The 16159-nt window shown below is 39.2% G+C and overlaps 2 protein-coding genes across 2 annotated transcripts in view; one reads left to right on the forward strand and one right to left on the reverse strand.

Moving 5' to 3' along the window:
- The window catches only part of rftn1a (raftlin, lipid raft linker 1a), a 33638-nt gene extending 25639 nt beyond the window's left edge, over positions 1-7999 (forward strand). The window contains exons 4-10 of the mRNA XM_081377301.1: positions 1688-1799; positions 2422-3022; positions 4130-4333; positions 5786-5895; positions 6065-6168; positions 6322-6397; positions 6567-7999. Coding sequence (XP_081233427.1) covers positions 1688-1799; positions 2422-3022; positions 4130-4333; positions 5786-5895; positions 6065-6168; positions 6322-6397; positions 6567-6941 — 1582 coding nt within the window. The 3' untranslated portion in view covers positions 6942-7999. The remainder of the gene's footprint in view (positions 1-1687; positions 1800-2421; positions 3023-4129; positions 4334-5785; positions 5896-6064; positions 6169-6321; positions 6398-6566) is intronic.
- On the reverse strand, positions 6177-15713 carry oxnad1 (oxidoreductase NAD-binding domain containing 1). Its single transcript, XM_081377308.1, has 8 exons — positions 15566-15713; positions 15151-15297; positions 14903-14966; positions 14323-14429; positions 13354-13495; positions 8947-9183; positions 8759-8867; positions 6177-8671 (listed from the first exon to the last, which is right to left on the reverse strand). Exons 2-8 carry the CDS (start codon positions 15252-15254, stop codon positions 8514-8516), a joined length of 921 nt encoding a protein of 306 aa, XP_081233434.1. The 5' UTR covers positions 15255-15297; positions 15566-15713; the 3' UTR covers positions 6177-8513.
- Between the last annotated feature and the right edge of the window lie 446 nt (positions 15714-16159).

Here is a 16159-nt window from a genome sequence, read left to right on the forward strand (position 1 = left end):
GGGAGAGTTGAGGAACCGGTTCCGCTCAGCATCTCGCATATCAGCCAGGTTTAGCCAAAGGTGCTTCTCCTGGACCACAGCTATGGACATTACCTGACCCAGGGAGCGTGCGGTCACCTTCGTTGCCCGGAGAGCGAGGTCGGTGGCAGCATGCAGCTCTTCCATGAGCCCCGGATCAGCTCTACCCTTGTGCATGTCCCAGAGCATCCGGGCCTTGTAGACCTGCAGGATGGCCATGGCATGCAGCGAGGCGGCAGCCTGTCCCGCAGCTCTATAGGATTTTGCCACCAGGGTATACGATAACCTACAGGCTTTGGAGGGTTGCTTTGGATCACCACGCCAGGTAGAAGCGACCCCAATGTACCCTTTAGCTGCATCCCCATTGAGGGAAGAGAAGGACTTCCAGGACCTCGTGACCTCTTCATGACGCCCATCAGATGGCAAAACGATCCGACCGCACCCAGAAGTACACGGACGAGACATCTTGAAAAAGATGTGCCACAGGCAAGCTCTTTTGTGAGAGGAAAAAAGCTCAGCAGAGTGCTGAAGCGCCCAGGGAGAAGCACACACACTGTTGGAAGATCACTGCACAGACCAGCAGCAGGCAATGTGATTTCGCTGGAACGCGCCGTTGCACCAACACTCTGGAGAGCCGCTCGTCTCGTAGTCGAAGAACTCAGATACAGGCTTGCAGAGGAGTGAACAGAAACTCTTGGCTCCAAAGCAAAAACATAATGCGAGATTGCCAGCATCCCTCCTTTTATACCCACACGGTGGGGCGGAGTTGCGCTGTGCAAATTCCGCAGACCCATGGCATTTTCCTTGCCATTGGCTCGTTTTGTAAAACTCGAAGGTGATAGGCTTCCAAGCGAAATCCCCATTTCATCATTCACTGACGTAACTCGTAGTCACTGAATGAAAGGGAAACAGTGTTCTGTACACATCAATCAACATTTCAAACAGTAATAATTTTGCATTATATACAACTATGTTGCATTCTTAATTCATATAAAATGGTCCTGTGATCATCTTAGAAATAGAGAGTTACTTTTACATTTTAGTTTGTGTGAAAATGTCAGGTCAGTAAAAGGTTTTAAAAAGTGACTTTAAAAAAAAAAAATTGACTACCATACCTGCGTGAGTAAAAAAGGTTTTTAAAAGAAATCAATATTTTACCTCAACAAGGATGCATTAAATCGATTAGAAGTGACAGTAAAGACAAATTTATAAATAATGTTACAAAATATTTATTTTCCAAAAAATTATTTATAAAGTTAATGATAAATACCTTATATAGTATATAATATATTAAACTAGAAAACAGATCTTTGAAAATGTAATATATTTTTCTGATTATTTTACAAAATGTGCCGCATGTAAACATAATAAATCACAATGTAAATGTCCATGGCCTGGTCCTCTCTCCTCCCTCAATGTCATTACTCCTCCTTTTTTTTCCTTCTGGAACTCCTCTGTGGGACTCAAGACCAATCATTAGCACTCGTGCCACCAGCCCCGCTCCGTTCCCATGGCTCTTGGCCCCACCCTGCTTGCCACAAGGGATTTTCTTTCTTTGGAATAAGGTTCATAGATGAATCAAGACTGAGTAAATAGGGCCTATTTTGATTTCATGTGCATTTAAATTATAGATGTTCAAAAGTCGCTTTATGGTGCTTTTTTGTTACAGTGGTTCCGACAGTGGTCTGCTGAACTGGGTGGAGCCTCATCTCACAACAGACGTGTGTTACCTCGGTCACCAGGACCCTGACCCAGAAGTCATACAGGGCTATGTGAAAAAGGTTTGACCTTATTTTAAAGTTAATTTGTTTTCATTCAAACAGAGAGCAGCAGGTCAATTTGTTTTTCATTCACTTTAGTGGCACACTTAATGTCATCACTCAATTAAAGATGGCATCAAAAACCCACTTACTTCAGACTCTCTCTATCATGGTCTTACAATACGGCTGTAAAACAGAAAACAAAAGCTGACAGGCTGCTGCAAAGACACAGACACCCCGTATTCATCTGCCATTCCATTAGTCGTCACCCCCTCGCCTTTTCAGTAATTGCATTTATCTGGAGATAAGCAGTGTTTGACTGAGTGTGTGTGTGTGTGTGGAAGTGTTTGCGCCGTGTGACATTTACTGATGATTTAGACATATGCGTGTGTGGCGTGACAGTATGATGATTGGAAAATATGGTTTTCATTAGCATTTCCTGTCACAGCTCCACAGAGCTTATTTTAAAAGCATCTAGAGGAAAACGCACCACCTTCCTCTTCCAAAGACACTGTAAAATTATTCATATTACATTGGAATCCATTTACATTGTCAACTTTGATTGTACACTTTGAATAGAACAGGTGTCATGATGAATGTCTTAATGTTTTCAATTAATCCTGGTTGTTTTTTGGGGATGCAGGTGCAGGATTTGGCTGATCAGGGTGATCTGTTTGTGGGGTTTTTGCCCCAGCCCGGTGGGGGTCCATATTTCCTTGGTCACTGGGAACCAGAAGAGCTTTCCTCCTTGCACTCCAGTCCCTGTTCTGTGCATCACAGCAGCAGACCTCCAACCCTCAGCCCTGTGAGCGAGCAGAGCCAACAGGATCGAGGCAACGGGGATCATCGAAACCAGTATCGTACAACCTTTAATCCAGATTTTGAGAACCAGAGCCAACACGATGAAGACTTTATGAACCACAGCCTTCAAATACAAAGCACTGAGAGCAGCCAGGGCTGGAATAATCAGAATCCTTTCACTGAGAACCATCAGTGTCCAGAGTATCAATACCTGAATGTTGAATGTGAATATACACAAGCTGATGATTTAAAAAATCGAGTGTCATCGCATGAGTTTATATTAAGCTCTTGTGCATCAGAGCCACATCAAACCCAAAATACTAGAATGCAGCCAGCCCTGTCCAGCTGCGATTTGGCAGAAAAACACAAAAGAGAGCACAGAGAGCAGGTCAAAAGCCAAGACAAACCCAGCAAGTGCACTGGAACCACCCAGATGTTGAATCGTAAGTATGCAGCCTGTAGAAATACAGAAAATGGGATGGTGGAAAAAAACAAACAAGAAAACATGTTTTCTTTTAGATTATATCAAGTTTTATCAAGATAATTATATCAAATAAGATGAGCAATTTTTAATTCCCAGGTCTGATTTGATCACAATTCTTTAATAGTGAAGAAAACTTGAAATCTTAGTATTGGTCATGATTTGTCTTGTGTTGGTCCAATTCATAATTATTTTCAAAATATGCTGATGACTCAGATCTAATTGTAGAGACGATTTACATATAGTAGAATCTAGATATTGACAAAATACATCACATGGAATCATTCATTCAACCAATTTGTTCAAACACTGATTGATTCAGGAATTAAACAAGTGACTTGCTGCATATATAGTAGCCTATATAGTATGCGAAAAACTGAATACGCAAACGGAGTACTATGTCCAAATACATAGTATTCGAAAACCAGTAGGCAAAAAGAGATTCTGAAGTGCGCATTCAATAGACACTTTGCTATCCCATGAGAGAGGAGTTGTGAATGGTGATGAAGCGACGCTACTGATGGCGTAGGCTACACGATGACAACATGGTGGATGTAGTACTTCCGAATTTCATTCATACCACACACATTCATACTATATAGAACTTGTTTTTTTAACAGTCGTGAAGTAAGTTTCAAACCAAATGTAGTACCTAATACAGTATGCAATTTCAGATGCAGCTTTGAGTTAACCATCGAATAATTTAGTCAACCAATTCATTCAAACGCACTGATTTATTCAGTAAAGTGATTGCTGTGTATTGCGCAACGGAAATTCTTCTGTGGCATTGTTTGGAATTATTTTTGTTTGCTGAGCAAAAGTAGACCAAGTAACAGGGAATATTGTGTTTAAAATTTAAGTTACTCAATATTAACTTTAAAACAACAGCTTCTGTATAAAATCAGTAGCACTCTGACGCATCGTTTATCAGCGGCTTCGTTTCGCAGATATTCTGAGAAACACTTGCTCATGTAGCAGTTGCTTATCTACAAGTTTGTTTATAATTATCTGGCTTTTTAAGTCTTAATCAATATGTAGCAACAGACAGTATTTGTTTCTGCATGTGTAGGTGTGCAGGTGTTCGCGCTGTACAACCATACGATAGTTCTGTCGGGATCGCCAAAATACTTTTCTCTGAGGGTTCCAATGCAGGTGCACAGGGAGGCGGGGCTTGTTAGCTCGGTTGACTCTCATTGGCTGGATCACATGACGCAGCACTTCAGAAGTGGCGCACAGCTGATCGACGGCTACTTTCATCTGGGAGATGACACAGGTACTGGAGATGTAGTGACAATTTACAAATGGTAGTAAATTTTGCTGAATAAAAAAACATTCTACTAATGTATTACATTTATTCATTTAGCGAGTTTTAAAGAAATTATACAATTATTAGAAAAAAACAAATGTGACAAAATGCATCACATATAATAAAAATAAACAGAATAATATTAAAACTATATAATAATATAGAAATATATAGGAATATAGAATAATATACTACTTTTATCATTATTTTAGAAATCAGCTCAGCGGTGACTATAAAACAAATTTGGTCAACAATTCATATAAAGTCCCTTTCAAGGAAAGTCTGTTCACTTGGCGACCATATGGAGCAGGGATGACATCACTTTGTAGGCCAAAACGTGGAAACAAGTTTGCACTTCCGGTTCTATCGTCCCAGAGTCAGTGGGTTTTTGGTTAAATGGCTGAAATTAGGTCTGTGATGAACAAAAGCTCAAGACACTTTTACGTTTTGTTCTGCAACATAAAATACATCAATATCACCCCATCCCATTTTTTGAAGCTGTTACGTGTCTTGTAAAAGGTGGTTGCTAACAAGTGGCTAAATGGGACTACAGAGACTGTCTGGGACATTAAACATCATCACGCTGAACAGATAAACTCAGTCTGCTTTTACATCCTTGTTATGCTTAGAATAGTTTATAAGAGCACAATTATTATAAGTCAAACTTTCTGGGAAAATGTTTTTTATTTGATAAAAACTGAAAGAGTTGTCGGAAGCTTAGTGATGATGACGTTGAATTTGGGACCGTGGTGTAGTTCGTTTATAGCCTACCTTTAGCTGTTTACTTCTGGCGACTGCATTTAGGCTTCAAATTTCATAAAAGTTTTGTTCATATCTGTGATAATTATCTTGATGGACAAAACGTGCAAGTATCATGAACTTTTGTTGATCACAGAGCTTGTTTTTAGTATAATCCAAAAGCCTATATGAAAATCCTCTTGGGTTTTTGTCGAGGGAACCTTGGGTGTGATGCTAACTGCCGGTTGGCCTACAAAGTGACGTCATACCTGACCACTCTATTTGCAACGCCTCCGGGCACCTATTTCAGGCATACAAGACCAAGTCCTTTTTATTTGAATAGGGAAATCTTGAAGTCCCAAACACTATATGCCATACTTACATTTAAATAACATATTTCAAAACTGCAACAAAATCTGAGATGAACTATCCCATAAATTACTGCTCAAATTGCGTTAAATAGGCTGTAGTAACCGGAGATTCCTAAGGGCAGCTGCAGTGACGTGAAGACTTTACTAACTGGCGATTGGCCCTTTAATTTTGAAGGCGGGACTTATTCTGCCATATTGCAAGCTGCACTTTCTCCCATTCATAGTAATTTGAGTGCTACCTACGTCCTGGTATATCTAAAGACTTTGAATTCATATAAACCTTTTCCAATCCTTTTTTCTTTATCTTCAGCATCTTCTTCCACTGTGGAAAGTGTTTTTATCTTCCAAAGTCCTTCAGGTGATGTTGGGCCAACCACAGTGTATGATGCTATTGTAGTTGAGCAATGGACTGTGATTGATGTAAGTCTACTCTGGTACATGCCGAATTCTATTATTTGTAGTGAAACTTACACATTTCTTCTTACCAACTAACTTTTAAATGAGTGCAGACATATGTGCACATTCACACAATTTGTCTCAATAGGGAATGAGTGAAATGTTTTCACACATTATGTTGACTGTTTTGCAGGGTGTCGCAGTGAAGACAGACTACATCCCTCTGCTCCAGTCTCTGGCTCCATACGGCTGGAGACTAATGTGTGTGCTGCCCACCCCCATCGTCAAAATGAAAAGGTCCCAAAGTCATGCTAAACCTTTAATCAAGAGCATTACGTTCAATGATACAGTTTACGGGCTAAACATTCCCTGAAAAAGAAGTCTTCTCTTAGTTTTTATTCTTTATTTAAACAGCTCTTACAGACATCTGATTTGTTATTTTTGTCTTAGTGATGGAAGTTTGGCCACAAAACAGATCCTCTTCCTCCAGAGACCCACGCTGCCTCGCAAGAGGAGAGACTTGACGGTGTGTATGCATGGCACAAGGTTTATTTCTGCCACAAAAGAAAGGATTCTGCTAAAATTAGATTAGAGTTGTCTAAGAGAACTGTGTGAAATTGTAATAGCGTTGTCACTTGACATTAAAATCCTCAAAAGTAGCTCAGTGTCTGACAGTTTGTGTGTATGTTTTCCAGAAACTGCACCTCAGAGGTCAAAACAAAAGGAACTTGAATAGTAAGAGGACATCAGAGAGGGAGATATCACCACTGGCAACGATCGAGAGAGAAATGGAAAGAATGGAGAGAGAAAACACAAGTCTGATGAGACAATGTGAGATTATCCAAAAGGAAAATGGGCAGACATTGCCAGAAAGCCCAGAGAGGAGAGATCAAGCGGAAAGGACGGTGGAATTCCACACGCAGACGATCGACATCCCGAACATCAGCCCAGGAAAAAAGGACGCCATTAAAAACGGCGATCAGGAATTAAAGCGCACAATTACGTGTGTTAAATTGGAGGAAGTGCGAGTGGCGGTAACAGAGAGAGCTTTATTCTCTGGAGTGTGCTGACTATTCATTTATGCATATTTAACCATTACAATATGCTCATGTTTATTCAGGCAGAACACACTATAGTCAGGCCCTTGTCTGGGCAAATACATCTGCTGATGGAGTAACTGTCCAGGTAAGATTGCTAAGAGGGGTCTGAATCTCGTAATTATTTCGGTTTTTAGGGTAAATTGCTGTAGCAAATGGCAGGGGATTCAAACTAATGTGTGAAAACGTCCTTTCAAGGAGCTCTGAATATGCTAAACGCTGACCAATGTGTTGAGACTTGTACCTGTGTGAATCTGTGATGTTAGCTCGTTTTATTACATACAGTATTAGCATACGTAATATGTCATACACTAGCTCAAATCCGTAAAATGAAAAAGATCGATTTATTGCAGACAGTCGCAGTAAGGATGGCAGTAAGTGATGTCTTACTTTGTAAAGTAACAGTTATAGTGAATGTCCGTGAGACAGTTAATGGTGTAAATAAAGGCTCTCAATGATGGGCTTAAGATGCAAATTAAAGACGCATCATTTACAGCAGATTTAGTTCAAACCCTTATCAAACTCACCTAACTGCAATCTTCTAGTAACTAGAACTTGAGCTGGTTCAGGCGTGTTTGAGTAGAGTTGGAGCTAAACTCTGCAGCGCAGTGATTTACAGCCAAACTTGCAGTTTTCAATGTCGCTTATCATTGTGACTTTACATATTTAAACAATTGCTTACTACTAGAGAAAAATGATTAGTTTCGAACATGACGATTATTGACATTGTATTTTAATTTTAGTTTCATTTTGCCAAGTTATAATGCAAAAAAATTCAACATTGCAGCTGTAGTCACCCTTTTTACAGTAAAATTAGATCAACTACAACCAGGCAAAAAAAAAAAAAATGGCATGACTTGCTCTTAAAAAGCACAATATATGATACAGTTCTTGTCTGATTTTTGTGTTTCGGTCTTTTACAAATTTTGGTCTTTAAGTAAAATTTAAGTAAATGAGAGCTGTACTTGCAAAGCTGCTTATGGGGTGTTATGGATATGGCTGATTTTGTTTGAAGATTATGAGGGCACGTGAATAAAAAAAAAAAAGATGCGCATGGATACATTTATAATAAATACTGCAACGACTTTAAAGGGACTTTTAGGACTATATTAGGACAAATTAGGACTATATTAAATATAGGTAAAAATATGTTTTATGTTTTTGTCGCACCACTTTTCAGATCATTTCTACGTCCCTGTGAAAAATGTTTGTAATGAATAAATATGTGTTCTAAAATGCAAACATTATTCACAGACCTACAAAAACAGTGCAATCTTTTAACATGCCTTCAAAACAGGACTCCTGACGTTAACCAGCAAATGAACTATGATGATGAACATTACAGTGCTTGTCATGGTCAATTTGTTGAGTCCATCTTTAAAATGAGGTAAAATTGTTCAAATGCAGACATAGTGTCTGTCTGTTGTGCGTTTCAACAGATATCAAAGTTATTACAGGTCCATTGCCATTAAAGTCTGTTTCTATAATGACACAGATGCAAATGCATCCATCACTGTGTCCTCTGCTTTGGGTGGAGGTTTAAAACTACCACCATTTCTCAAAAAGGATTCTGTCCTCCGGTAGGCCGATTCTCTGCAGGTCTGAACTCACTTTCTCGATCATAGGAGGAGGGCCACAGAGATAACACAATGTGCGCTCCGAGTCTACATAGCGCTGAAGCTCCTCTTCTGATATCCTTCCACCTGCCGAGACACAATAATATCTCACGTGACGCATAAAACTTTAGGAAACAGATAGCAAAAATAACAACTGTAGATATTTCTACTCACTTATGGTGTAAGGCTGAAGTTCCTGCTCTATGTCAGAGCTCTGCTGGGTAACATGGAGATCGCAGGAGAATCTATCTGGTCGCTCATGACAAATGTCAATAATGGTGTTCTAAATGGAGCAGATATCTAAAAATCAGTTGGCAGCTTTAATCTCACCTCAGTGACAAGTCATGGGTGCATATACTTGCCTTGAAGAGCAGCTCTTTGGTGTTCTTGGCGCTGTAGCACAGGTGTGTGTGTCCTGGTGTGTACCTGTGACCATCAGCGTGTCTGAGCAGATCCGCTGCATGCAGCAGGATGGAGTACAGAGGGTTAATGCCCACACCACCAGCTACCAGCAACAGGTCCACCACAGGGTCCGAAGGTTGAGGGTCAAAGTAGAAATTACCTCCCACCCTCACTGCTACCTGAGAGCCCACAGAGCACTGAAACAGAGGACGAAAAAACAATCCATATTGTACATGCACAAGAAATGTAATGCATTACTGCAACCAGCATTTCCATGTGAAACAGGATATTCAGTGAAAATATACTGATTAAAAACTAACTTTAGTTCCGGCAGAGGGATGATATTTGACCTGATGTATGACATACATATAGGACATTTTAGACTTCTAATTCATAACAGGCGTTTTGTTTTACTCTATCCTCTGCGCATCCGCATTCTTCAATTCTCACCTAAGCTTATGCTACTGGATGTGCTACGTCAGGTCAGAGGTCACCCTTCTGGAACTCGACTCCCTTGTGAACACGCGTACGGCTGACTGTTGCCGGAAACCAGTGATTATAGTTTAAAAAGTTTGAAATATGGATTTGTCTTCAAAAACGAGTAGTATGGATTATTTTATGATGGATGGATGGATGCGCTTTTTTGGAGCTTCAAAAACAAAATTACATAGCTGGGAAGAGCCAGAATATATTATTTAATATAACTCAGATATTCTTCGGCTGAAAGAAGAAACATATACACCTAGGATGACTTGAGGGCGAGTAAATTATGGCATAATTTTTATTTTTGGGTAAACTATTCCTTTAACAAACATTTCAATAAAATCATGGAATAAACTAATTCCATTACAGTTCAAAAGTGTGGGGTTGGTAAGATTTTTTTTAAAACAAATGAATATTTTTATTCAGCAGGGATGGATTACATTTTTTACAAAAGTAACAGTACATATCTATAAATTACAGGAACATCTGTCTGTCTGTGTGTCTGTCTGTTATTCGCATATCTCTCGAACCGTTAGTCCGATGGATTTCAAACTTGACAGGTATCTTGCTATGGGCATGAGTAAGTTTGACGTTGTTTGGATTAGAAATGCAAAAGATATCGTTAAATATATCGGTAAAAGAAGCACTTAGAAGGTTGTGGTTTAAAAATAAACATTCTGACAAACACACTGTCAGCTAAACAAAGGCCCCGTCCACACTACTGCGTTTTAGTTTAAAAAACGGAGACCTTTTGCTACGTTTGCACCTCCCGTCCACACTAAAACGGCAAAAACGGAGACCCAAAACGGAGAAGTTTAGAAACGCTGCCGACCCGTTTTTCGTTTTGAATCTCCGGAGGGCGTTTTAGTGTGGACGGGTCAAAACGGAGGACTTTAGAAACGATGACGCAGAGGCTCACGCTCGGCTCTATGATTGGGTGTCATCAGTCATGGAGTACACAGGTAATATTCAGTAAACTTCACCCGCTGGAACAGTTTCTTACAGTAATAAACTGCCGCGGCTCGCGCGGTAAACGCGTGCATATGTTATAAATAGAACCGACGCCTATTTTTCATGCGATACGTGTTGGAAGCGTTTCCAGGCAAAATAGAATAGGAAAATATGTAATTTTGACACAAATACATATTAATAAATGACATTTTGATGTTTGAAAGCATTTTTTTACAGTCTATGTCTGAAAGTCTCTATGTTTACACCGGCACGCGCATGCCCAGTGTTGGTGAATAGTCACGTGATCCGCGTTTTCAGTCGTTTTAATGTGGACGGAGATCAATTCTAATACGCAGCTAAAACGCTGGTGTGGACGGAGATCGTATTCGTTTTAATTCTCCGTTTCTAAACGAAAACGCAGTAGTGTGGACGGGGCCAAAGTCAGCTACACTGTTTATTTCTGAATATTATATTTTATTCACGGCCATCATTTGTAGTAGCCTATTCACAAACTGTTTGCTCAAGCGTAGCGTTTTTTCGGAGTTCACTATGAATCGTTGCGCTTATTCATTTGTGGATGTTAACTGAATCTGTAAGTCAGCTACACTGTTTACTTCTGAATATTATATCTATCTATAAATTACAGGAACGTCTTTCTGTCTGTCTGTGTGTGCGTGTGTGTCTATTATTCGCATATCTCTCAAACCGTTAGTCCGATGGATTTCAAACTTGACAGGTGTCTTGCTACGGGCACGAGTAAGTGCAGTGCCAAGTTTGGCGTTGTTTGGATTAGAAATGCAAGAGATATCGTTAAATATATCGGTAAAAGAAGCACACATTGGCTTTAGCCGCTCTAGCCGCTGCCCCCTCCCCCTCCAACACACTGACATGAGTGAGCACAGCACAGGACCAAAGACGGAGAGGGTCGAAGAAAGCAGCGGCGCTTAAGTAGCGTTAAGTAGCGAGTTCACTGTGTAGCCTGCTCTCTGAATAGTGTAGTTCAATTTTCCACATTTATTGTATGTCATTATGTCAGTATCAGTATTTGCTTTCTACCATGCACAAATAATAAAGTCACTGAACTTTTGCTGTGTAATTGCAACAATGGGCACTCAAATACACCAAACCAACAATTACTAAAAACACACACAAAAACAGATTTTGTACGGGCACTTTGCACTAGTATTTTCAATTTCAAATAAATGCTGTTCTTTTGAACTTCCCATTCATCAAAAAAATCCTTAAAAAAAAAAAAAATGTATCATGGCTCCAACAAAAATATGAAACCGTAACATTGATAATAATAATAATAATAAGAAGAAGAAGAAATGTTTCTTAAGCACCAAATCAGCATATTAGAATGATTTCTGAAGGATCATGTGACACTGAAGACTGGAGTAATGACCGCTGAAAATTCAGCTTTGATCACAGGAATCAATTAGATTTTAAAGTATATTAAAATAGAAAACAGTTGTTTTAAAGGTACAATATGTAAGAATTTTGCATTAAAATATCCCATAATCTCAAGGCCAGTGTTATATATTTTGTTAAGTTGATTACTTACAATATCCCAAATGTTTCCAACAATTTTTAAATCGTGAGAAAATTGCAATTTTTCAAAGGAAACGGGGTGTTAGAGCAGGGGGAGATGGGAGTCGCCAGTCAATTGCGTCATATCCGCGTTACCCTCGGTTTCCGCTCGTACTGCGTGGAGTCCTGGACAAATGCGGAAGTTGTAGTTGTAGCGTCTATCAAGCAACAAACGTTAGCTTGTATCTTGCAGTCGTTATGGAACACAATTATTCTTTACCGATTGCAGCTGGTTCTGTCGACAAAGCATGCTTAATTTTATATTTTCCAAATGTAGCATTCGGTAATAGTTATGTTTATGTAAGGGAAGTATTATTGCTTTAGATTTGTGTTTAGTTTATTGACATTGTTTATCACGTCTGGTGTTTATGGCCATGTAAATAAATATAGCATGTGTTATACATAAAGATTAATCAGTATTTTGGCAAATGATGTGGGTATGTTCGAATGTACTTTTACAACAATTGTTTACAACACATAAAACTGCACCGCGTTATCACAACAATGAATTCGACATACAGTAACATCTATGATAACCAATTTAGTATTAAACCATACTTTTCTTGCGGTTAATTAATTTTAATGAAATAAAAGTGTGATGAGGTTCAAGAGTCAGGAAGGAAGAAGACAGGGATCAGCGTGACTGGGACTCGTACTTTATTAAAATAAAACAAAACAAACAAAAGTCGTGCACAACGCGCATTCACCGTGGCAACCGCGACGGCACAAAACAGTTCAAAAATGAGAGCTCGGATCCACCGGTTTTCTCTCTCTGCGTCCAATTTTCTCTTCAGTCTCTCTCTCATTCCAGCGCGGCTTATAAGCGGTCTATCCATGCGGATCACAGCAATAAGACATAGGTGTTCGTCATTTGCACTTGACCTACTTGCGTCCCGCTCGTCTCTTCTCTCTCCCATTACAGACCGCGCTGAACCACGCCCCCCTCGCCACAAAAAGCATGTCATTATAAAAATAGAACTTAGCCTCATCCATGAACATGATTTTTCGATTCCCGTCTGACTGATTTACATCATAGACTGTAAAAAATAGATTTACATCCACGGTGGCGTTTAAAACGACAGTTCCCATCATTCCACGCTACTTCACATCGTCATCAAGCTACGCCGTTGTTGTTGTTTGGAATGTAGCGCCCTCTAGCGGCAAAAACATTCTTGCATATTGTACCTTTAAATTGTAATATTATTTCACAATATTACTCTATCTTTGATCAGATAAATGCAGCCTGGGTGAGCATAAGAGGCTTCTTTCAAAAACAAACAAACAAAAATCTTTCCAACCCCAAACTTTTGAAAGGTAGTGTATATTTTGTTTCATTCACTCACTTTTGTGTGAATCCATTGTGCTGGAGGATGGTGTGCGTTTTTGACGGCCAGTTCGATAACTCCCTCTCTCTGCAGCAGGCCAGGACTCGAGCAAATGGAGAAGCCGCCCACTGTTTCCACACCTGGGATGAAGAAATCCACCCTGTGAAAAAGGGAGCAATTCAAAATGGTTAATATAATATAATATAATATACTGACACACTACTGAAAACTAACAACACAACTACATAAAGTACTTTTAGAAAGTTAAGAGAAAGTATTCTTCCCAGAAGTACTCTTCTGTAAAGCTGCTTTGAAACAATCTGTGTTGTAAAAAGCGCTATATAAATAAATGTGACTTGTCTTGACACAGTAACATTCTAGGACAACAAAACCCTAGTGTCCAAAATTACTTAAATCAATAATACTTAATAAAAAAAAACTGAAACAACATATGCTTTGAGAGTCACCATATGTGTATGCAGAGCATGAATAAGTGATAAGCACATATGTCAGGCGTACACACACACACACACACACCTACTCGCGCTGCTCTCCCTGACTCGTGTTCCTCGTGTTCTTTAGCAGGAACACAACATCATATGGTCTGGAGGAGTTTATGTGCATATATCTGCATAAATCAACACCTGACTTTTTCACCTCACTCAGACTCCCTCAAAACTCAGACACACACACAACAAGAGCAGAAAGTGCGAGGAGAGGTTGATGTACAAATAGATTTGTTCAAATTATTTTCTCACACTGAAATAAGTGGGAATTTTAAGTGGGAGGAAAGCACCATCTCCTGGCCATTTTGAAAAATTCCATGTCTTCTTATCCACTAGTCACTTTCAAATGAAAATAAAGTAACATTTAGGAACAGTATTAGCTCCAGACTGTCTACATTAGTGTTTCCCAACTTTTATTGTCTCATATACCCCCACAGCCCCATCATATTACACAGGATATCATTTAGTACAGCGTTCTTACCACTGTCCAGCACGGAAGCTGAAGTCAGGATGTGGAACCTCCAGTCTCAGTCGCTTTACTGCTTCAGATTCGTTCATAACCTCACTAACACGTGCAGAGAAAAGCTCCTGGATGCACACAGAACATCAAATCATGTCTTTACAGAGAATTTACAATAAAATCCCCATATTTCAGCCTCTCAGGATTTTAAATGTAATGCTTTATTCAATTCGGATGTACAAATGAGAGCCATTATACATTTTTATCACTCAAAACTATACACACACTCAATGATTTAAATGTGATAATATATAACATGACAATATAATCTGCATAATATGTTAATGAAATAACACTATACTATCCAGTATGCTACATGTCAACAAATTAAAGTAGTACAATAAAAGTAGGAATAAATAATAAAATAATGAACTCTCATGACAAAAATCAATTGACACTGGTTGACATACAACACAGAATAAGTGTCTGAACTTTCACCTACTTGGCTACATCATTTGTTAACCATTTATATGTTCAGAGGCTATGGTCAACAGGCCAAGGGTTTCATCCAATATAGATAAAGAAATCTAAGAAGACTCACCATGTCTCTATGAACGTTGGCGGTTCTCTCTAGATGGTCAGTCTGTCTTCTGGATGACATTTTTCTGAAACAAATTTAGTAAAGTTTAGGTTGAATACAAAGAGTGTCTAAACGCTGGCTGTGTCTCTAAACGCAGTGCGGTCCTTGCATAACGTATTTTTGTTGCATGCCAACTAACTTAGGTAGCCAGCTCAAGAGGTTTTAAAACACAAAGCTTCTAGAAACAGCCTCAGATTCTGGATACTCACCGCGTGACTGTGTCTTTACATGAACACAAAACAGCTGGTCTGAACAGTTTTGATCCAACAGCGAAACTTCTGGCCACCGTTCTTACAAAACACGGGACACTCATGATTGATCAGATAACGTTAGACGGTCTGATCCCGGTCAAACACCTGATAACGTCATCAAATACAAAGCACGTTATTTGTTTTTACTGAACAATAACCAACGACATTGAAATCTGAAATGAGAGTTTCTTCTCAACAGCTGACATTCACACACGTGAGCAGCAAGCAATTTATCTCTAATGATAATAAAATAATCAGTTTTATGTTCAATTTATCTTTAAATGAACTATAAGCAATGATAAATATTAAGCGGACAAAGCATAACGAGCATATATGCTCAAGAGGAAGAATATTTTGTGTCAAAATAATTCACCTCTGTCACACCGGTGACGTTCCTTCTTCGTCTGTGTTTAAGGATAGTGAACACAGTCCATAGCGCCACCCAGTGATCTTCCTTCACTTCGGTAGTGATGGGCGATTCCCAAACACTGCTTCATGAAGCTTCGAACCCTAAACGAGTCTTTTGGTTCAACTCAGTGGTTCGGAGCGTGTCTCAAACTGCCAGTCACGTGATTTCAGTAAACGAGGCGTCGTTACGTCATGGTTCACAGCAGAGCCGTTCAACGGTTCACACATACATTTTTCTGGAACATTTTTTGACAGTGTTCACTGGAAGAAAGCAGGGTTATTCCCTGGTAAATACTGTATGTCAAATCTTTGTGTTGCATTTAGAAATGTATTCACTAAAACAAATTTCTTAAGACTTTGCCTTTATCGCAGTGATTTCCCTTATTGTAAAATCTCTTAAACTCATTCATTACAACAAGTTTACAGAACAAGTTTATTAAGAATCATAACATTTTTCTACTGGTTGAGATGTCATTGTTATTTGTCTGTATTTTTTTTACATTTAACATTTTTTTCATTTTTATGTTAACATGTTCAGTGCATGCAGTGCTGTTTCCTT

This window comes from Scardinius erythrophthalmus (assembly GCF_964197995.2).
Source record: "Scardinius erythrophthalmus genome assembly, chromosome: 10".
NCBI classification, from domain to species: Eukaryota; Metazoa; Chordata; class Actinopteri; order Cypriniformes; family Leuciscidae; genus Scardinius; species Scardinius erythrophthalmus.

Excerpts from the sequence above, each read along its gene's own strand:
- oxnad1 (XM_081377308.1), bottom strand. The coding sequence starts at position 15,254 with ATGAGTGTCCCGTGTTTTGTAAGAACGGTGGCCAGAAGTTTCGCTGTT. Across the intron at positions 14,430-14,902 it reads CCAACGTTCATAGAGACATG|GAGCTTTTCTCTGCACGTGT; the intron begins GTGAGTCTTCTT and ends GTGTGCATCCAG. Across the intron at positions 8,868-8,946 it reads CCAAAGAGCTGCTCTTCAAG|AACACCATTATTGACATTTG; the intron begins GCAAGTATATGC and ends TGCTCCATTTAG.